General features: G+C 46.0%; 1 protein-coding gene across 9 annotated transcripts in view; it reads left to right on the plus strand.

Annotated features, from left to right (window-relative positions):
• Positions 1 to 23,066, plus strand: part of LRRC74A (leucine rich repeat containing 74A) — a 34,556-nt gene that overhangs the window by 4,276 nt on the left and 7,214 nt on the right. For 4 of the 9 annotated variants that reach the window (XM_038545367.1, XM_038545370.1, XM_038545366.1 and 1 more), the window contains exons 3-10: positions 1,058 to 1,230; positions 3,687 to 3,794; positions 5,207 to 5,303; positions 10,937 to 11,070; positions 11,459 to 11,540; positions 16,846 to 16,931; positions 17,363 to 17,557; positions 20,319 to 20,414. In XM_038545367.1, the coding sequence (XP_038401295.1) occupies positions 1,058 to 1,230; positions 3,687 to 3,794; positions 5,207 to 5,303; positions 10,937 to 11,070; positions 11,459 to 11,540; positions 16,846 to 16,931; positions 17,363 to 17,557; positions 20,319 to 20,414 (971 nt within the window). The remainder of the gene's footprint in view (positions 1 to 1,057; positions 1,231 to 3,686; positions 3,795 to 5,206; positions 5,304 to 10,936; positions 11,071 to 11,458; positions 11,541 to 16,845; positions 16,932 to 17,362; positions 17,558 to 20,318; positions 20,415 to 23,066) is intronic. The other 5 variants (XM_038545368.1, XM_038545373.1, XM_038545371.1 and 2 more) reach the window with 5 other exon arrangements.

The following is a 23,066-nucleotide window of genomic DNA, read 5'->3' on the forward strand; positions in this document are numbered from 1 at the left end:
GTCTGCTGCTGCCCATTGACCACGAGCCAGGCAGGGCTCAAGCCCAGGGAACAAAGGCCCCGAGAGGTTGGAATGGAGACCTAATGTCCCCTATGTCCCCTGATGTCAGCTGGTTTGAGCGCTGATCAGCTGCATGTGATGTGGGGCTGGATTTGTCATCAGTAAAGTAGGCATAACGCTCCTTTTTGTGAGGAAACATGACCTGCAAATGTTTTTTGTTTTTTTTTTAAGATTTTATTTATTTATTCATGATAGACAGAGAGAGAGAGAGAAGCAGAGACACAGGCAGAGGGAGAGGCAGGCTCCACGCAGGGAACCCGATGCGGGTTTTGATCCCAGGACTCCAGGATCACGCCCCGGGCCAAAGGCAGGCACCAAACCACCGAGCCACCCAGGGATCCCAACCTGCAAATGTTTGAAAGAGAAAAGCCCGCTCAAATTCAAGTTTGCTTGTTTCTAATTGATTGGGGTTGGGGGGTGGAGGGGTATCCCTCCATCTTGCACCGATTGGCCACTTTGAGAAGCCCGCTCAGTCCTACTAGAGGGATTTTCAAGTTGGAGCCTCTCTAAATCTTTAGCAAAGCTTTACTCGCAGCTCTCATTTTAACAGTGGTGGTGAAACTAAAACAGAGGCTCCCCTCAACTATCACCAATCAGATTTTTGTCTGTTTGGCCTTTCAGAGCTGTCCCATGGTAGGCAAGCAAGTTAGGCCCTTATGTGTCCTTGATCTCATCAGTCCTGGATGTGGACAATCCAGGGAGGTGGGCATGGGCACACTGCTCCTTCTCCTAGGAAAGCTTGGGCCTAAAACCGGCACCCCTGTCTCTTACCCAAAGGGAGATGTCCATTTGGACCTTCTGGAATTTGGATCTCTTTTTCCACCTCCGGCTGACTTCCCGATTGGAGTTGCCCTCCTGTGCACACACTCATAGGGACATCCTGGGGCAGAGGAGACACCAGATGAATAGTGTCTGCAACTGGCCCAAGGCCAGAGGGGAAATAAGGCAAATGTAGAAGAGAAACCCCACCTCATCCACTTGCATCTTTTTTCTGTAGATACAGAGAAATTTTTCACCACCAGACAAAATGAGCTGTACCTGGAAGCCTGCAGACTGATGAGCGTGGTGCCTGTCTCCTACTTTCTCCGGAACATGGAGGAGTCCTACATGAATCTCAACCACCATGGGCTGGGCCCCAATGGTACCAAGGCTATTGCTATAGCCCTAGTGGTGAGCATGCCAATGGGGGCACTCGAAGGCTGGTAGAGGTGGGCCTTGACAGAGTGGTGACAGATCTCAGAGAGATCCTCCATGGGACCCTCAATTGCAAGCTTTATGCCCATCCTGCCCTAGACTCTGCTTGACTGCCAGTTGACTTACCGAACAGGCAGGGATGCCCCATTCGCTCCTGGGAAGGGGGCTGTTAGGGACCTTGGCCTTGCGAGTCTATGCTCTTTCTGATTCAGGAAGCAAAGGCAACAGCTCCGGGTAAGTGGCTGGGCACTAATGCAAGTGCTTGATACAAAATGTCAGCCTGGGTCTCAATTCCGAAGCTCACTTTTGCTATAAATGAGGTCGCTACTGAGCTATTCTATTCAATGTTTGCCTTTTGCAATGTTAATAATTCTTTAAAAATCACACTGTAGAATAGATCATGTTTTCCCACATGAATAATCCTCTCTCTCTCTCCCTCTCTCTCTCTCTTTCTCGGCTTGGCATGAGCAACCAAGGACTTGACCTTGAATTCATCATGGCTTTATATAATTAAAATTGATTATATACAAACCAACTTCCATCCCAGCAAAACAGAACACGTGACAACTGTATATCAGCACAACACTTTGTTCATTTAGGTTGGTAAAGAGAAAGTTTGATTTAAAAAAAAAAAAAAAGCACTCACTCATTTTGGGAAATAGAACATCATTTGCATTTAGCACATGCCCGTTAAGAGGCTACATGAAATGTGAGAGTGTGCTGCTTTCTGGAGAGGGAGGAAAGAGAGGAAGAGCAGAGAAAGAACAAAGCCATCTTGAAATTTATTGAGTGTTGAAAGACTGATTAATGAGGTGTTAGGAATGCACCATTACCTCATGAGTTTCATGGAAAAAAAAACAGATAATAATGCAATTCTCTCGGGACTTGGGCCACTTGTCTCTTAGTAACAGCAGTTTCTGTTTGGGGGGGGGGAGTTTTTTCTTCTCTGATTCTCTGTGTCACTAATTTGACAATTAATCACTGTGACATGCCGGTGACTGAACTGTTATTTATCTTTTGCACTGTTTAGCTTTGCACATGTTGTGTTTCCCTGGCTTCGCTTAAAAGCACCCTGATAGTAGCGGTCCTACTTCATGTGTCGCATCTCTCCCTCACCTGCCCGCCTCCACACCCTCATGGGTCGTGAGGTGCAGGAGTGTTCACTACCCCTGTTGCTTCCCCAGCAGTTGGCATGGAGTAGCCAGTGGCCATGTGCCCTAATGAGACGAAGGTCGATAGGCCTGGGGGGGCGCTGCCCGCCGCCCCCCACACCGTGCTGCTTCCCCCCTCCCCCGATCCTGGACACTTCTAAGTGCCACCTGGCCACGTGAGCCATGACCCTTGCCTTTGAGCACGACGAAATTGTGCCTGCCTCAGCGAGCCAAGACCAGAGGGTGTTTCGAGAAGGCCCTGAGTGAACCATTCCACATTGCGGTAGCTGTGTGTCGTCTTTCCCTTTGCCCGGAGCTAGGGCTCCTTCCCGCGGCCTACCTCTCTTGCTGCTGGGCGCACGTTGAAAACGCTCAAATCCAAAACTGTGTCTGTTCTCTACATCTCTCCATACCAGGACCCCGAGGTAAGGAAGGGAAGAATGACAAACAGTGCCAGGTAGAGCGAACCCCTGGCCTTCATGCTGCAGGTCACTTCCTCTGCCCCTGGGAATGCTGACTAGCTTGGAAGTGCATATCTAAGATTGAAATTTAGGTCCTGGGGACGCCTGGGTGGCTCAGTGGTTTAGCGCCACCTTTGGCCCAGGGCCTGATCCTGGAGTCCCGGGATCGAGTCCCACATCGGGCTCCCTGCATGGGGCCTGCTTCTCCCTCTGCCCGTGTCTCTGCCTCTCTCTCTCTCATGAATAAATAAATAAAATCTTAAAAAATATATATCCTTAGGGTCCTGGAATCAAGCCCTGTATGGGGCTCCCTGCTCAGCAGGGAGTCGGCTTCTCCCTCTGCCCCTCCTCCCCGCTCATGTTCTCTCTCTTGCTCTACACAATCTCTCTCACACAAATAAATAAAATCTTTAATTAAAAAAAAAACTAAATAAATACCCTTATTAAATGTATCAAGTTCTCCTTAATCCTAGAGTAGGTGCCAGCTTCTCTCCTCCAGGCTAAATAGTTAACCATCTGTTTAGCCCACCCCTGTGTCCCGCACTTTCTCAAGGATCTCATCATTTTAATGTTCCCTTTCTAAGTTTCCCCACAGAGTTCCCCTTTGGTGGAGATACCCAGAATAAGCATGTCGTCCTGGCAAAACTCAATGGGGTGGATCATCCCTGTGCTTTCTCCCGTTCTGTCCATTCTCCAGAACTGCTAGCATGCATCCCTGAAAAGGCTGGCATGTTCCAGAGAGGGGATGGGCTCCAGGCAAGGGCCAGGAACTGACTAGATCACCTCTGTCTTTCTCCCCCTCCCCCTGTGGCGTCTGAAGTCCAACACAAGTGTTGTCACCCTGGAGCTGGCTGACAACGGTCTCATGGAGGAAGGCATCCTGAGCCTGCTGGAGATGCTGCAAGAGAATTACTACCTGCAAGAGTTGGTACTGTGCCCTTTCCCTGGCGCTACTGGTTTCCACCCCCAGCCCCGGGCTCTCGGAACCCACCTGAGATAGGCCAGAGGCCCCTGCCCCAGCCCTAGCCAGCCTCCAGCTCCCTGTGATCCATTGGTCTAGAGGCCCCTTCCTCCAGAGGTGACTTCTCAGAGGACGGCTGCATGTCAGAGGCCAGCAGGGGGGCTGTGTTCCTTGTGGCCAGAGGAAACCCTAAGAAACGGATTCTGTCTGGACCTTATAAGCCCTTCTGCATAGATGCTTCTTTTTTTTTTTTTTTTTTTTTTTTTTTGCGATTTTATTTTTTTATTTGACAGAGAGAGGGAGCACAAACAGAGGGAGCAGCAGGGAGCCTGACACGGGACTCAGTCCCAGGACCCTGGAATCGACCTGAGCCAAAGGCAGTTGCTTAGCTTAACAGACTGAGCCACCCCGGTGCCCCTCCCTAAATTCATTTTAAAGCAACTATGCAGGGGCACCTGAGTGGCTCAGTTGGTTAAGCTAAGCATCTGCCTTTGGCTCAGGTCGTGATTCCAGGGTCCTGGAATCGAGCCCCACATCAGGCTCCTGCTCCGCAAGGAGCCTGCTTCTCCCTCTCCCTCTGCCTGCCACTCCCCCTACTTGTGCTCATTCTCTCTGTCAAATGAATAAATAAAATCTCAAAAAAAAAAAAAAAAAAGAGTGAACTTAGAGAAAATAAAGATGTGAAATACTTTCATCAAACACAATGTGCCTGGAGACAAATGATGATGATAGTTGCATAAGCATGTGAATATATTTCAGACCACTGTGCTGCATCCTTAAAAATAGTTAGGATGAAAAAAAAATAGGATGGTAAATGTTGTGTTAGGTCTATTTTACCATAATTTTTTTTTAAATGGAAAAAAAAAAGGAGAGGAGAAACAAGATAATAATGTCTGGTTTATATAAAAGTCCCTCCCACTAGCCCAAAAGGGCTGTGTCTATTTGCATCCCTACATGTTCCCAGCATAGTGATTCGTGCTTCAGGAATCAATGAATGAAATTTACAATGATGAATGACTCTGAACTAATTTTTCAGTTGCTTTATGCCAAACTTTCCAAATAAGGCTGTCTCCGTTAAAAAAAAAAAAAAAAAAAGTACAGTGTGCTTATCTAAAGTATTAGGGCTAACCTGGAGAAGTAAGAAGTCACCAAAACCAACTTCAGAGAAGATTGAGACCAGGGGGAGAGCCTCACAGCCAGGCATCAGAAAAGTGAATACTCATCACCCTCCCTCCTTTGCTCTTCCTGAACCTTCCTACCCTTTCACCTTTGCGCTCCCACCGCATGCAGGCCTCAAGTAAGCTCCATCCCAACACTGTTCATTAATGAGGGCGCTTGGGTGGGATTTTTATACACCTAAGTGTGTTCTTGCCTTTTAGAATGTTTCCGACAATGACCTTGGCTTTAAGGGGGCCAAAATCATCTCTGAATTTCTTCAGAGAAATACGTCTTCTCTCTGGAATCTGCAGCTTTCAGGTAAGCCCATGGAAGGGGTGGGAGAGGACAAGGGAATGCAAAGGAGACACAGGAAAGAGCCAGAGAATCCAGGGTGGAATTGAGCCAGACCAGGCCCCTCTGAGTTCCAAGATCAGAACACCATGTCTTCGCCCTGCTAAACCCTCTGGTCATCCCTTCCTCCTCCCTAAGGCCACACTGGCTTCCTGGCTGTCCTGGACCAGAGACTTCTGACTCACTTGGCAGCATGCCTGCCTCTGCCTGAAAGTCTCTACCCTAGATATCTGCACAGCTCACTCTGTGGCTTTATTCCTGCCTCTGCTTAAGTGTCATCTCCAGAGGGAGCACTTCTCTGACCTCCCCTCTATCCCCATCACTCTCCTATTTCCCTGCTTGTTTTTTTTCTAATAGCACTTATTGCTACCTGACCCCCTATTGTACACTCAGTTCTTAATTAGTCTGTTATCTGTCTCTCTCAAAGAAAAAAAAAAAGTCACTTGAGAACTCTAGCTCTCACAGACTTGTCCTCACTCAGGTTTGTGGTTTGAGTTTATATTATCTTCAGGGTCCTGGAACCCCTAAGAAATTAATCTAAGTGGTCCTGTGCTGCTAATACCCTGGGGCATGCATCAGGAACAAACAGAGTGCCTCATTGGAGGAAGAACCCCTGGCCCCAGGCTCCAGGCTGCTTGGGATTCCCACAGATAAAGCTCCACTAAAGATGGGCTCACAGTCCAAAATTGCAAAACAAGGAAACGAAACGTCAAGAGAGCTATCAGAGTCTAACAAGTGGCAGCATCAAGAACTTCAGAAAATAGAATTATTAGAAAGGAACTATAGGGGCACCTGGGTGGCTCAGTCAGTTAAGCAACTGACTCTTGCTTTCAGCTCAGGTCATGATCTCATGGGTTGTGGGATAAAGCCCGCATTGGGCTACATGCTCAGCAGGGAGTCTGCTTGAAGATTCTCTCCCTCTGCTCCTCCCCCCACTCACTTGTGCAAGCGAGTGCTCTCTCTCAAGTAAATAAATAAATCTTTAAAAAAGAAGAAGAATATCATGCCAGGGGCACCTACCTGGATCAGTCCGTAGAGCATGCAACTCTTGATCTCGGGGTCATAAGTTAGAGCCCCATATCAGGGATAGAGATTACTTAAGGAAGAAAATCAAAGAAGAAGAAGAAGAAGAGAAGAAGAAGAAGAAGAAGAAGAAGAAGAAGAAGGAGAAGGAGGAGGAGGAGGAGGAGGAGGAGGAGGAGGAGGAGGAGGAGGAAGAAGAAGAAGAAAAGAAGAAGAAGAAGAAGAAGGAAGAAGAAGAAGAAGAAGGAGAAGAAGAAGAAGAAGAAGAAGAAGAAGAAGAAGAAGAAGAAGAAGAAGAAGAAGAAGACGACGACTCTACCAGGTTACAATTCCACCAATGGAATATCTGTTTCCCTTGGTTATTAGCAAATTTTTTGTGAATCAGAGTAGAGTGTAGATGTTGAAATCACAGCATGTGGGTGCAAATCCTGGCTTTGACACAAGGCAAGTTATCTAACCCTTCTGTGACTCATTTCTCTCATTTATAAACTAAGGAGAATTATATTATCTACTTCAGACAGTGACTATGTAGATAAAGTGAATCGAAATCTAAAACACCTAGAACAATACCTGGGACCAAGTATTCAATAAGTGTTCATCATTATTACTATCTTTATTACATTCCCAAATTACTACTGAAATAAAACATCTTTTCCAGATGCTTATTTCCATTTTTATTTTCTCCTGTATGAAATGTCAATTGTCCTATGAGGTTGCTTGTATTATTGAGTGTTAGAAACTCTTTATATGTTATACATATTCACACTTGAATGTGAGGATTGATTCAAGCACACTTGAATGTTACTTATGATGTTTTCTTATACATATTTTGTATTATTTATTGTTGTCAAGTTCATCAGTCTTTTTTGTAGGTTTGGTTTTTGTAGTCCTGCTCAAAAAACTGTTTCCTACTTCAGACTATGACATTTTTTTCCTTAATTTTCTTCAAATATTTTTATGATTTTGTTTTTTCATCCTTAATCTTCAATATATCTGGAACTTACTATTGTTTGTGGCATGAGGTAGAGAAAGACTCAAACACCGTATTTCCAAAACCAATAGCCAGATGCCCCAGCATCTTTAGCTGAATATTCAATCCTTTACTGACTAATTTGAAATGTCACCTTTATTGTATATCAAACTCTCATATAAATACAGGTTTCTCTCTAGATTTTCTTTTCTGTTTTGTCAGTCTCTGTGTCTGTATCTATGTCAATGCCATACTATTTTAATATTTGTTTAGAAAATTAAAACTATATGCCACGTGTTATAATTTAATGATTAATTGTAATTAATGAAATATATTATTATTATATAATTATAATATTAAATATTATATTATTATAATATATTAAAATATAATAATTATAATAATTATAATTATTATATTATTATTGTAATTAATGAAATATATATATAATTAATGAAATATATAGAATCATCTTGTCAAGTTCCATAAAAAAACAAAACAAAACAAAACAAAAAACTGTTGGCTTTTATTTAGAGTTATAGTTAATGTCCTAGATTAATTTAGGACAGAGTTGAAATATTCAAAATATTGAATGTCTTCATTTAAGAATACAGTACCAGGTTACAATTCTACCAGTGGAATATCTTTCCCTATACTGTCTCCATTCTGGCTCTCACCAAGTTACCTGTGAACCAGAATGATTAAATGTGTGGATGTTGAAGTCAATGCTTGGGTCCAAATCCTAGCCACTAGGTTTATCTTTATTTCTTCAAGTCTTTTTTTTTTTAATCTTCTGCAATAAAGTATTATGCTTTTATTCCATTAGAAGTCTTGCACATTTCATATAGGTCCAGGTGCTTTATCATTTTATTCCCACATAAACAGAATGTTTTTTCTTTTTTCTTAAGATTTTATTTATTTATCCATGAGAGACACAGAGAGAGAGAGAAGCAGAGACACAGGCAAAGGGAGAAGCAGGCTCCATGCCGGGAGCCCAACATGGGACTTGATCCCAAGTCTCCAGAAGCATGCTCTGGGCTGAAGGCGGATCTAAACTGCTGAGCCATCTGGGCTGCCCCAGAATGTTTTTTCTATCATATAGAGATATTACTATCTGGTTATTAAGTGGTTATTACTGATATGTCTGAGAGCTATTGATTTCTGTATATTGATCCTATATCCAGTCACTTTATTTATGTATTTATGTATTTATGTATGTATGTATGTATGTATTTATTTATTTATTTATTTATTTATTTATTTATTTATTTATTTATTTATTTATATTTAGAGAATGCCAGTCAGGGGTGTGGAGGGGCAGAGAGAGAAAACGGGAGAATCTCAAGCAGACTCCACACTCAGTGCAGAGCTTGACATGGGGCTCAATCTCAGTACCCTGAAATCATGACCTGAGCCAAAATCAAGAGTCAGTCATCCAACCAACTAGCCACCTAGGCACCCCCCCCCACCAGGTCACTTTATTGAGTTATCTTATTGGTTCTAACATTTTGTCAGTTACTTTTCTTGGATTATTTAGATAGGTGATCATGTCTGCAAGTAATAGTTTTGTCTCTTCTTTCTAATACTTATAGCTCCCAGTGATTTTTCTAGTTGCATTGGCTAAGGCCTCTAAAACAATACTAACATAATACAGAAATCTCTGTAAAAATACAAATTACCCAGTCCCATCCCAGGCTGCTGAGTCAGAATTTTTAAAGGGAGGGATCTAGGAATCTGTATTTTATCAAACTTCCTAAATGACTCTCTTACAGCCATCTCTGTTATTTGTAACCACGGATGTAAACACAATTTGAATCGCTAATAACCTAATTTTATACGTTGACCAGCTTATTGTCTCATTTCATTGCTCTGGTACAGATGCAACCAAGGTGCATTTATTCATTGGATTCATTCATTCATTCAGTAAGCACATATGGAGCACTGTTAGGTGCCAAACACTATTTAGGTGCTAGAGATACAAATATTATTAAGGGTTTAAAGGAGAAATTTAGGGATAAGTCTCTATATCATTTATTTTCCAGGAATCTTTTTTAAAAAGATTTATTTAGGGATCCCTGGGTGGCGCAGCAGTTTGGCGCCTGCCTTTGGCCCAGGGCGCGATCCTGGAGACCCGGGATCGAATCCTACATCGGGCTCCCGGTGCATGGAGCCTGCTTCTCCCTCTGCCTATGTCTTTGCCTCTCTCTCTCTCTCTGTGACTATCATAAATAAATAAAAAAAATTTTAAAAATCTTTAAAAAAAAAAAAAAAGATTTATTTAGGGATGCCTGGGTGGCTCAGTGGTTTAGCGCCTGCCTTCGGCCCAGGGCATGATCCTGGAGTCCCTGGATCAAGTCCTGCATCAGGCTCCCTGCATGGAACCTGTTTCTCCCTGTCTGTGTCTCTGCCTCTCTCTGTGCATCTCTCATAAGTAAATAAAATAAAATCTTTCTTTAAAAAATGAAGATTTATTTATTTGAAAGAGAGAGAGAGAGAGTACTCATGTGTGCATGGAGCATGGGAGGAAGAGGGAAAGCATCCTTAAGCAGACTCCCCACGAGCACAGAGCCCTTGAGGTGGGGCTCCATCCCAGGACCCCAAGATCACGCCTGGATCCAAAATCAAGAGTCAGACACTCAACTGAATGAGCCACCCTGGCACCCCAGTTTTCCAGAAATCTTTTAAACTGTCTAGCAGGGCTGGGGTGAGAGTGAGATAAGGAAGGCACACGCCTCAGTCATAGAATTTAAGGGGCACAAAAAAACTCAGTAACTAAGTAAATGATATCTTGTGGTAATGTTTGTAAAAATCAAAAATAATGTAAAAAAAAGTCTGTAGTGAACAAAATATCAACACTTAAAACAGGATCCACAAGGGACAGATTATGGTTAGGTTGAGTGCAGCCATGCAAGTGCAAGGTCAAATCCTGCCTTTATTTAAAACTTTAAACTTGGGGATCCCTGGGTGGCTCAGTGGTTTAGTGCCTCCTTCAGCCCAGGGCGTGATCCTGGAGACCCAGGATTGAGTCCCACGTCAGGCTCCCTGCATGGAGCCTGCTTCTCCCTCTGCCTGTGTCTCTGCCTCTCTGTCTCTCTGTGTCTCTCATGAATAAATAAATAAAATCTTTAAAAAATCAATAATAAAACTTTAAGCTTTTGTTCATCTTAGATGTTTTACATTATTTTGAGTTTTACAAGTATTGTATTAAGATATTACTCATGGCGATTACTGAGCTCAGATCTTGCACACAATGGGAGTGCCTCACTTGTCCCCCTCTGCTCCTGGCCCTGCTGCTGAATTTGTATTTTTTATAATGTTATAGACTCTAGGCACTAAGCTAGGGGTCGAGGCTGCCAAGGGGGGAACGCAGGGGATGATGTGTTGACTCCTGGAACTCCCCACACTATCACTATCACTATCACTATCACTATCACTATCACTATCACTATCAATCACTGGAACTCCCCCACATGTCACTATCATGACAGAGAGAGCAGAGAATGTTCAAGAGAAAGGCAAATAGTTGCCCTCTTTTCTCCTGTTCTCTTCCATGTCCATATATTTGCTTAAAGTACTTGTCACTTTCCTGTGGCTGATTGTTCCAAAGGGGAAGAGCCTGACAGGGCCAGGATACAGGAGGGGAAGGGAGCCCTAGTCTGGAAAGCATTGCAAACAACCCCCTTCACTGCAGGAAATAACTTCAGGGATGAATCTGCAGAACTGTTGTGCCAAGCCCTGGCGGTAAGAAGCGAGGGGCGGGTGCCACCGAGCCCTGTGGGAGATGGCCCTGGGAGATATGGGAGGCCTAGAGGGTGGCTCCGGGTACAGAGAAGTGAGGTCACATGAATGTCTAGGAAGCTGGTGAGTGTCTGGACTCTGCCGATCCTGACCACAGCCACAGCAGTGGCCAGGCCATTTGGATGGGACTAGACCCTCCTCCCAGCAGTCATCATCAGTGATGATGCAAAATGCACAAAGAATGTCTTCAGTCTATAAACTCTCGTCCACCTGAATTTTTTTTTTTTTTTTGTATGGGAGCCCTCCATTACACAGCCCTGAGATGAAAGAGGTATTTGCAGCCAAGAGAAGACAAACATCACCTCTCTCTCTACCTTGTTTCTTTCTGCAGGCCAATTACCAAATCAAGACGCTGGATCTCAGCCACAACCAGTTCTCTGATAAGGGAGGAGAATACATGGGCCAGATGCTGGGTGAGTCCCCCATGGAGGCAAGGGGCGAGCAAAGGAGAGGCACTTGGCAGACAGTTGCCTGTCAGGGCTGCATCTCCTGTTTTTTACTGTTATTGAATGCTCGGATCATAAAGTGATGTACGCCACACCCCAAACACATTTTAAGTGGAGCCAATACCTGGATGTGGGAAGTAAAACTTTTAAAAAGATTAGAAAAACATAAAGAATTAACTTGCTGGGGATCCCTGGGTGGCGCAGCAGTTTGGCGCCTGCCTTTGGCCCAGGGCGCGATCCTGGAGACCCGGGATCGAATCCCACGTCGGGCTCCCGGTGCATGGAGCCTGCTTCTCCCTCTGCCTGTGTCTCTGCCTCTCTCTCTCTCTCTGTGACTATCATAAATAAAAAAAAAAATTAAAAAAAAAAAAAAGACTTCCTCAGGAATCAATAAAATTGTATTAACTTTAAAAAAAAAAAAAAAAAAGAATTAACTTGCTGACCTCAGGGAGGCTAAGGATTATTAAATATGCACAGCGGGCATAAACTGTAACAAAAACCATCCATTTATTTGACAACAGGCATAAAATGTGCCTATGATAAAAGACAAGCAACAGAGAGGACATACTTGCAGCATTTGTATAATAGATTTGTGTTCAGAATACTGATACAAGATCCTATAGGTCCACTGGACAATGATAAATGCTCCCCAAAAAACAATGTTCAAGGCATACGGACAGTGCGAAAAGAAAGCCAAACACCTAAACTCTTTAGCAATTAGAGAAGTGCAAAATAAAACAATGAGAAGATCCCCCTTGTCATCTACCAAAGCTGCAGAAATTTCAAGTCAGACTATCTGGAGCAGTGAACACAGGGAGAAATAAGGACTCTCTGAAGCTGCTAGGTAAAGGCACTATGGAGAGCAACCTGACAGTATTTAGTAAAATTGAAAAGGTGCATATTCTGTGATACAGCAATTCACCCGTGCAGGTCTCAGAGATGCTCTCGCACGTACACAGAGATGTCTGAGGAGGTTCACTGCAGATAAAAAGTGAAAAAAAAAAAAGAGAGAGAGAGCCTGGGATGGCTCAGTTGAGCATCTGCCTTCGGCTCAGGTTGTGATCCCAGGGTCCTGGGATCGAGTCCCGCATCGGGCTTTCTGCAGGGAGCCTGCTTCTCCCTCTGCCTCTCTCTGTGTGTTACTCATGAATTAATAAATCAAATCTTAAAAAAGAAAAGAAAAAGAAAGAACCTAAGTGTTCATTCCTGAGGAGATGAGTAGAAAAGGGGATCACTATTAGCAAGGGAGATGCTAGGTTAGGTGGGGTGGTGAAAAAAAAGCCCCCCAGGGAAGGTGGCTTTTCTTTGAAACCTGAGTATTAAAGAAGAGTCAGCTGTGCCAGGTTCTGGAAGTAGAACATTCCAGGTGGAAAGAGCCAGGGCCTGGTGTGTCCGAGAGTGAGGACAACGTGGCTGCCACAGAGCAAGCAGGAGAAGGGAACAGAAGGAGGAGGTCACCAAGGGGGCCCGCAGCCACTTGGGTGAGGCTTCATGGGCCATGACATCTAGGAAGTCTGAATGTGATTTCCCATGTGACGAGAAGTCAGTTCAGGGTGTCAACGTAAGGGAGTGACACGGTGTGATTTGCGTTTCAGAGGAACCATTTTTTGGAGACTTATGTGCTTTATGATGAACACAACTGAGGACAAAGCGGACTTTTAAATACAGAGAGCAACATAGAGCGTAGAGAGTACTGTCAATAATACTGTAATAGTGTCGTGTGGTAACAGATGGTGACCACTAGGTAATGTATAGAATTGTTGGACCCATGTCATACACCTGAAACTAACATAACATTGCATGTTAATTAAACTTTAATTAAAAAAAAAAGAATGGAAGAAGGAAGGCCCATCAGGAAGCTAATGCAGTAGTCCAGGCAAGATAGGACCATAGCTGGAGCTGAGGGAGGAGGTGCCAACAGAGAGGAGTGAATGAATCCAGAATGTACCTTGGAAGTAAAGCCAAAAGGACTCACTGGTGTGGAGAATGAAGGAAAGGGAGAGAGAAAAATAGATGTCTGGTTATTTTGTTTTAGGAACTGGCTGGATGGTGGTGCCATTTACTTAAATGGGGAAAAGTCAGGGAATAACAGATATGAGGGGACAGGAGTCAGGAGCCAAAACTTCTGTTTCGGCCATGTGATGTTTGCCATGTCCGTTTGACATCTACATGGAGACATCCAATTTGCTATACGGGTTTAGAGCTCAGTTTAGAGCTCAGTGAACAGATCAGGACTGGGAATATGCATCTGGGAGTTTAGAGGCATTGCAATGTATTTAAAACCGTGGGGCGGGATCCTTGGGTGGCTCAGCGGGTTAGAGCCTGCCTTTGGCCCAGGGCGTGATCCTGGAGTCCTGGGATTGAGTCCCACATCAGGCTCCCTGCATGGAGCCTGCTTCTTTTTAAAAAAAAAAAAAAAAGATTTTTATTTATTTATTCATGAGAGATACACACAGAGAGAGAGAGGCAGAGACACCGGCAGAGGGAGAAGCAGGCTCCTTGCAGAGAGCCCGACGTGGGACTCGATCCAGGGCCTCCAGGATCACGCCCTGGGCTGCAGGTGGCGCTAAACCGCTGGGCCACCGGGGCTGCCCATGGAGCCTGCTTCTGCTCTCTCTTGCTCTCTCTCTCTCATTCTCGCGCGCTCTCATCAATAAATAAAGTCTTTAAAATAAAAAAATAAAATTCTAAAAAAAATTAAAAATAAATAAATAAAACCAGGGGGCAAGATGAGATCATCTAGGCAAGGAGTGTGGATGGAGGTGAGAAGGTGGCCATTGGGCCACTCTGACACTTTTAGGTGTCCCGGGGAGGGGTGGGAAAGGAGACCCAGCAGAAGTGGCCAGCCAAGTAGGGGGAAGGTGAGGTATCAAGGAGCCAAGTTCTTTCAGGAAGGGAAAAGTGGTCTCAGCTGGGTCAAGTGCTGCTTAGAGGTCAAATAAGATGAGGTCAGAAAAGTGACCACAGGACTCAGCAACATAGAGATAATTGGTGACCAGGACAAGTGCTGTGTTAGCGGAGGTGAGTGTGGACACCTGGCCAGAAGAGGTGGAGTTGAAAATGGGATGCAAAGAAGTGAAATGGCAACATGGGCACCTCCAGAAGCCCCACTGAGATGAGGCCGGGGCAGAAAGATGGGTCACATGGAGGCAGGAAGGTTTGTAAGGTTGGATAATGCTGACAGGAAGGAAAGAAGAAGAAACGGGTCGCAAGGAAGGAGGAGGAGATAGTTGCAGGAGCCGAGTCCCTTGAACAGGTTGGCAGCTGTGGGGCTGTGGCATGAGGAGCAAAGGGGCAGGGGAGGCCTCAGGGAACAGAGCTGAGAGAAGGAGGGGGCGGAGCGTGGGTGCTAGAGGGGGGGGCCTGGCAGGTGGGGGGGAGCTCTCTGGTCTCACTGCTACCACCCCCTTAGTGAGGGGTGAGCCACAGATTCCCCAAGAGGGAGGGTCCAGCCCAACAGGTCAGAGGGGAGGAGCAAAGTGTACGAGCTTTGTGCAGCAATTTGGGTCCATCTGAAAAATGATTTCCAGATACTTTAAAACTAAATTTTAGGGGCACCTGGTTGGCTCAGTCGGTGGAACCTGCGACTCTTGATCTTGGGGTCGTGGGTTCAAGCCCCATGTTGGGTGTGGAGGTTACTTAGAATATTTTTTTTTTAAAACCCTAAATTTCCAAACAACTTTCAAGTGAGACAGACTACATTCTGTTTTAAAATGGTTACCATCATATCATATATGAGCTTTAAAAAATATTTATTATGAAAGCTGCCAGTTAATAAGCAATTGCCACGTGACTGGCATCCTGCTAGATGTTTTACATCAATTCTCTCACAACACCTTGTATGGGTTAATATCTCCATTTTTACAGATAAGGAAACAGAAGTAAGGGAAGCATCAGGAGCCTGCTTGAGGTCACACAGCTAGCGAGGGGGTGAGGACAGACCTAAAATTTAAATTTGGCAGCCATTGAGGAGATGCAGGTGTGCAAAGCATAACTTAAGTGAGGGAATTAGCAGAGAAGAAGAAATAGGGGTAGAGGAGAATGAGGGAGAGAATGAAGGCGGGGGAACATTTATTCTCAAAATAATATAAGGTGTTGTGCACCTTACTGAAAGTCCATCCTGGTGGTTGACACAAGAGACACACACATCAGTTCACAGCACACTGACCATGGAAAAGAAAATCGAGTCAGACCTCTTCCTGGGCCTGAGGCCTGAAGGCGCTGCCTCCCACCCAGTAAAGCTTCAAGAATGCTTCAGCCTCTCTCCAGCAGTGTCCCTGGCATATCCGCCCTCCCCTAATAAAAATAACCATGATGATGTGTTTAAACAGGATATCAAAAAAGGATCTTATTTTTTAAAAAATAAATAAATAAACAGGATATCTCCTCAAGGCTTTGTAGCACGTAAGCAAAAGTATTTTTTTTTAAGATTTATGTATTTATTTTAGAGAAAGAGCGGAGGAGGGGCAGAGGAAGAGAGTCTTAAGCAGACTTCCTACTGAGCACAGAGCCCAAAAGGGGGCTCAAACTCACCCACCCTGAGATCACAACCCGAGCTGGAACCAAGAGTCAGACTGAACTACCCAGGACTCCCCCAAAGTATCTCTAAATTAAAAAAAAAAAAGTGCAACTTGTATGCAAACCAGCTTCTGGACAAGCCTGGTGCCTCAACACTTAGCTTTCTGGAGCCACCTCTGTCCCCGTAGATCCCCAAGAAAAAAGCATCTCATGAGATAAATACCATCAGAGCCTCCCCCGTGTAAATACAACCCCTGTGTTCCATGCTGCCTCTATCTAGTTTAATGGTTGCATAATATTCCACCAGGCGGCTGTTTATTATATATTTTACTCTTCCCCTGTGAGTCACAAACGTTGCTTTTATTAAGTGATGCCATGATAAACAACAAGCATGTAACTCTTCTCTTATCCTGCACTGTGTCCTTAGAAGAGTCTCGGAGGTGATATTGCTGTGTGATAGGGTGCGCATAATAGCGAAATATCTGTGACCAGATCACATTTGCCAACTAGATTGTAGCAATTTCACTTGCCACCTACAATATTGGAGTAAGATTGTTTTACTACATTGTTGCCAGCCTTGGGGATCATCTTACAATTTTATGTTTAAATGAATAACTGAAAAATTATTGCCCCAATGTCTTAACTTAACTTTGCATGAGCATCTTTATTCCCCAATGTCATGGACCTTTGTCAACTCCAAGAGTGGGTTCTCTGGGAGTTGGAGGACACTCACATGACTCCCTTTCTCCCCCAGCCCTCAATGTAGGGCTCCAGTCACTGGATCTGAGCTGGAATCACTTCTACATACGGGGAGCTGTGGCCTTGTGCAATGGTCTCCGGGTAAGATGCTCTCTGGCAAGGGTGTGTTGAGTCCAGGGAGGACGTCCAGCACCTCCCATCCCACCATCTTGAACCTTTTCCTCATGACCCCATTGATGAGAGCACACTGAGCTCTCGTCAAATGCTTTCATGTTGTTAGCATCATTCCCACAACTCCTAGATGTGCTTTATTCTTTAGTATAAATCCTACTTTGGCAAATTCACCTTGCTGGGGCCTCGGTGGCATCTTTGGGGATACTTCAAGAGGGCAGTTTAATTAGGGGTAGGGAATGATCAGGTTCTGACTCCCTCCACTGGGAGGGATCTGGAAAGGTCTCCCTCCCAGAGACTATTGAGCACCCGGACTGGATGGGGAGAGGAACCAGGGCCTCGTGGCTGGATGAGTCGCATGCAACCTTGCCACTGGTGCTGTTCTCTCCCGTCCCCTGGAGGCTAATGGAACCCTGCAGAAACTGGATCTGTCTATGAACGGCTTTGGGAACGAGGGGGCCACAGCCCTTGGGGAGGTCCTCAGACTCAACAGCTCCCTGGTCTACCTAGACATCAGCATCAATGATATCAGCAATGAGGGAATCTCCAAAATCAGCAAAGGACTGGAGTTCAATGAGAGCCTCAAAGTCCTGAAGGTAAAATCTTTACTCAAGCTGGGAATGGGCCATTTTATGGGTGTGTCCATGTGCATGTGTGCACACCCATGCATCTGTGTGTGTCCATGTTTCCAGGTGTGTGTGCATTCCTGTGTGTGTTCATGCATCTGTGTGTCCATGCTGCTGTGAGCCTGCACCTGCGTCCGTGTCCATGCATCTGTGTGTATGCATCCATGTGTCCATGTGTGTTCATCTGTGTGTCCTTGCATCCACTGTGTGCCCATGTGTGTGTATCTGTGTGTGTTGGGGTGGAGACAGCAGGGTGATGGGGTTGCATATTGCTGGAGAGAATCATTGGGAAAATTTACTTTGTGCTTCACACGTGCATAGGTTCTAGACTGTCTCTCTGCTATAACCCTAATGTCACCCTCTACGGTCACCTGGTGCATGGTGTCATCTCCTATACGGTCTTCCCTCCTCCCACCTGGGTCTCCTCCAGACTGCTCCACATTGAAGCCAGAGTATGCATTTTGAGCCTAAGTCCGGCTTCCACCCCCACCCGCAGCTAGTTTCCTTGAGCGGAGACCTCCATCTGGCTTCCTGTGGTTTCAATCCACTTCTCTCATCCCAGGGTGCTTCAACAACCTCAGTTTACCACATGCTCTCCCTTGCTGTCCAGCCATGGCCTCAGGGACTCCTTTCATCTCCCCCCCCCTCCTGGGGCCTGGCTCTCCCTTGTGGCCCTGGCCTCAGCCTCACCTGTAGTGCCTTCCCCCACTGCTCCCTGCACCTACCTGAGTCACTGTCCCACCCCAGCATGCCGCTCTGGCAGCAAGCCTCTCACAGACCCTCAGATCTTGGCTCACTTCTTCACACAGAGCTTGCCAGGTTCCTCCTTATATTCACATTTCAGTGACTAGTTGTCTGGTCACCTCCACTGGTGTGAGAGCTGCATGAGACCAAAGACTGTGTTTGGTTCTACCCGTTATTATACCCCTTGTACCTTAGCTCAGTGCTGAGCATAGAGAAGATGCCCAGTGAATGACCATTAATGAATGAATGAATACATCTTTCATTTCAAATCGATTGGCTTATAGGGGCACATGGGTGGTTTAGTCAGTCAAGCATTTATTTGCCTTTGGCTCAGGTCAGGATCCCAGAGTCCTGGGATCCAGCCTCGCATTGGACCCCCTGCTCAGCGGGAGGTCTGCTTCTCCCTCTCCCTCTGCTGCTCTATTTGTGCTCTCTCTATTTTTTTTTTTTTTTTAGTAAGGAAATTGATTGGCGTACAGATGCTAATGTATGACATAGAAGATCCTAGGCAGTTGGAAAACAGATGAAAGATGAGGCCTTCCATTACCAGTTCCCCTTTCTGGGGCTCCTACCATGAGGCAGGTGCACATATGGGCTGCTGCTTGCTCACAGCACAGCCCTCCGGTGTGGGCTCCACTAGCCCCTCCCGCCAGACCAGAAAGCCGAGCCCTGCAGGCCATGAGAGGCAGAGAAGTCAGCCTGCAGTCTTCCTGCAGTGACTCCAAATCCTTCAAGATATGGGGGGTGATTCGGGGGAACCACAGATGTGGGGGCTCTGGTGGAGAAGGACAGGAGTTAGAAACCAGTGACAATGAGCTGCCATCTGAGTGGACAAGCACCTCAGAGCTGCAAAGAGGAAGCCAGATTCCCAGCAGTGGATGGAGCAGGGTGATGGGCTGGGGACAGTGGGAACTGCGGGCGAGGCGTGGCCAGAGCAGGAGGAAGGGTAACTCACAGTGGAGACACTGATGCGGCCTGCCTGTGATTCAGCCTCTGGGGAGCAAGGAAGCCAGGGAAAGTTCAGAGAACCCAAATCTTAAAAGATGGAAGCCAGGGATGGAACATGGCAACAGGGATTTTCTTTTCTTTTTTTCTTTTTCTTTTTTTTTTTTAAGATTTTGCTTATTTATTCATGAGAGACACAGAATATGAGAGAGGCAGAGACACAGACAGAGGGAGAAGCAGGCCCCATGCAGGGAGCTCGATGTGGGACTCAATCCTGGGCCTCCAGGATCACAACCTGGGCTTCAGGCGGTGCTAAACCGCTGAGCCACCCAGGCTGCCCTAGGTATAGGGCATCTCAGCCCCACTGGGATAATGCCCTGAGCACTTAGCTAAGCCCGTGTGGTCCCCGTGATCTGCCCCACTCCAGCCCTGTAGCCTCGTTCTTTCCACTCCTGCTCATGAAATGTTTGCTATTGCCCAGACACCTCCGCACCCTTGCACTTGCCTACCCTTGTCTTCTCTGGTGCATCTCACTCCTTCTTCTGGTCCTGCCTCTGCTTCTTCAGACCAGAATAATCCCCCTTAGTTCTGCAAGGCTTAGCTCCAGTGTCCCCTTCACTGTGCCGGATGCCCCTTGCCTAGCTCATGCAGCAGCAACATGGACCTCTGTCACTGCCCTCACTGCACTTCTGATGCCATTTGCTTGTTTGCCTGTGGCCCCCTCTGGAGTGTAAGCTACATGTGGACGGAGACCTTGTCCTGTCTGTCTGTGTGTATCCCTTAGCACTTTTTCCAGCAACCAGCACATGGCAAGCTCCTAATAAATGTTTGCTAGCTGGCTGGATAGATGATGGGGTGAGCCATGAGATGGACAGCAGATGGATGACTGGACAAGCAGACAGGGAGGCAGATGCTTACAGAGAAGTCTGGGTGGAAGTCAGAGATTATGATTTGATGGGGAAAAATGGAAGCCATGCTCTGTGCCAGCCTCTCCTGTCTGTCTCCATGTCACCCTCCTCCTGTCTTGCCCTTCCTCCCACAGCTTTTCCTCAACCCTATGAGTATGGATGGGGCTGTTTTGCTTATCCTATCCATCAAGAGGAACCCCAAATCCAAGATGGAAGAGATTGACATTTCCGTGAGTGATCAGATAGTAGTTGCTGGTACCAGGAAGCATGGTAGTTACCATGGCCACGCTGTGTTGGCAGGTGCCAATAGCCCTGTCCCTCACAGGCCCTCACACAAGTACTCCATGAAAAGGTCACTCCTTTTGGAATACAGCTTGGCCCTCTCTTGGGGTCCTGTTAGTGGGAATAACCATTCAGTCAATAACTTTACAGTGTGAAATCACTGACCAGAACCTGAGTAGGTCTGAGAGCAGACGGTAGAAACAAAAGTGGGAGGACCCAGAGCAGACTTTGTTGACTGCCATTTCTGCTCATGGACAGCCCTGGGTCCCAGAATGGTTCCAGAATCACAGAACTTTTAGAATCTGAGAATTAACACATAGGCAAATTTGTATTTTTATTCCACGACTTGGCCTGCTGAAAGCAGAATTTAAGGGTTAACCTCCTGATGGAGGAGGGAGACTCGAGCAGGTGACATCACTGGGGCCACATGTTCTTGTCTCAATCCTCAGAGAGGTGGTAGCTTGTCCACCACTTTATACTGGCTTTTCCCCCAAAGTGATTTTACATGCTCCAGCTTCACCTGACCCCTACTCTGGGAGGTAGATAAAGTGCATTCAAGTCCTAGAGCTGCCCTTGACAAAGCACGACAATCCAGCTGGCTCAAACAATAGAAAGGTATTACCTCACAGCTCTGTAAACTAAAGCTCAAGATCAAGGCACTGGCAGGATTGGTGCCTTCAGAGGAGTGTGAGGAAGAATGTGTCCTCTCCTTCTCCCAGAGTCTAGTGCTTTGCCAGCAGTCTTTGGTGTTCCTCGACCTGTAGGAGCATCACCCTGATTTCTGCCTTCAGCGTCAGAGGGCGCTCTCCCTCTGTGCATGCCTGTCTCCATATCCAAATGCACCCCCCTTTTAATTTATTTATTCATGAGAGACACAGAGAGAGAGAGAGGCAGAGACATAGGCAGAGGGAGAAGCAGGCTCCATGCAGGGAGCCCGATGTGGGACTCAATCCTTAGACCAGATCACGCCCTGAGCCAAAGGCAGATGCTCAACCACTGAGCCACCCAGGGGTCCCCCAAATGCTCCTTTATACAAGGGACACCAGTCATAGCAGAAGATTAGGGCCTACCCCCATGACCTCATCTTACTCGATCATCTACAAAGACCCTGTTTCCAAATAAAGTCACCTTCACGGGCCCGGGGGATTAGGCCTCCAATATCTTTTTGGTGGGAACACAATCCAACCCATAACAAGAACTTTTCCTCATTTTCCGATATTCTATATAAGGAAACTGAAACAGAGAGGTTAGGTCACTTGCCCAGGACCACACAGCAAACAAGAAACACGACAAATGGTAAACCCAGGACTTCTGCCTCTTGCTCTAGAGTTCTATAAATGTACATACGGTGTTAACGTCATGTTATATAAATGCCACACAAACATGATGTTTTGCCAAGATTTTAATGCCTTGCAATAAAATCGGTGATGATATTTTGAATATAGAAGCCCAAGCTCCTTGGGCTTGGAACTGAATAATAAGTAACATTTGGACTTAGGTTTGCCACAGATTATAAAACATTAGAAAAACATACCTGCTTTTCTTTTCACTGAGTTCTCTTGCCCCTTGCTCCCCATCCCAGGCTCCTCCTTTTGCTTAAGGTCTTCCCCCGCAGAGGCCCTCTGTCCATCCTCCTCCTACAGCTCTGACCTTGCCCCACCCTGACTCTGGGTCTCAGTTACACACTCAGATTCTGTTGGCATTTGCTCTTCCTCCCTCCCCCACAGTAGTTTGGAAGGCATGCATACAGGCACTGTCTCTTGGTGTCTGAGGGAACATTAGAAATGGTGCTGTTTCATCTAACCCCAGATGGCACACGAACCCATGTGAGCTGGGATCACACTGCCACTTTACAAGCCTACCAAGGACAGACAGTCTGAATGGGCCTTTTCCTTCCCTTTTGTCATTTCTCCTGACATAGCTCTAAACAGTGTTGGGATTTCTTCATTGTAGATGAACCTTCTCTAGAACTTTCTCTAGAATATCTACAAATCAGGTTAAGCACGGGTTTAATTATTCGAAGCAGTAAGTGATTCCTCAGAAGCACATCTGAGGAATGGAGCAGGCTGACCAAACCAGTGAAGGCCAGGTTTGGTCAAACACTGCTTCACAGAACATCTCTTCTCCTGTGACCCATAACTCAGCTCTGAAGGCACTTCCAAAAGGGGAGTTTTGAGTCAGGTCAGAGTGGTTGGAAAGAGGAATCCTCGTCCAGAGCACCTGCTCCAAAGACCAATATGGTGGTGAAATGGACATTTCAGGGCTTTTGCCTCGGGACCAGCCTCCTAACCCCATAGCTGTGTCTCATCTGTCACATGCAGACAGTGATGCTCACCACCTGAGAGCAGAGCCGAGCCGACAGTATGTGACCGGCTACCGGCACTCAACTAGAGCATCTGATCAAAATCACGTGCGAACCTCACAAGTCAAATCACAGAGTCTAAGAAAGATCAACTACCCCAGTCTAGGAGCAGCACTACAGAAAAAGCTGGAAAAGACCAAAAAACAAACAAACAAACAAAAAAACCATACACCTCTGCCTTTGGCTTGGATGGACCTGGGACTGGGTGGGGGGGGCGTCAAATGGTACGGGTGATGCC

The sequence above is a fragment of the Canis lupus genome, chromosome 8 (assembly GCF_011100685.1).
Source record: "Canis lupus familiaris isolate Mischka breed German Shepherd chromosome 8, alternate assembly UU_Cfam_GSD_1.0, whole genome shotgun sequence".
Taxonomy (NCBI): Eukaryota; Metazoa; Chordata; class Mammalia; order Carnivora; family Canidae; genus Canis; species Canis lupus.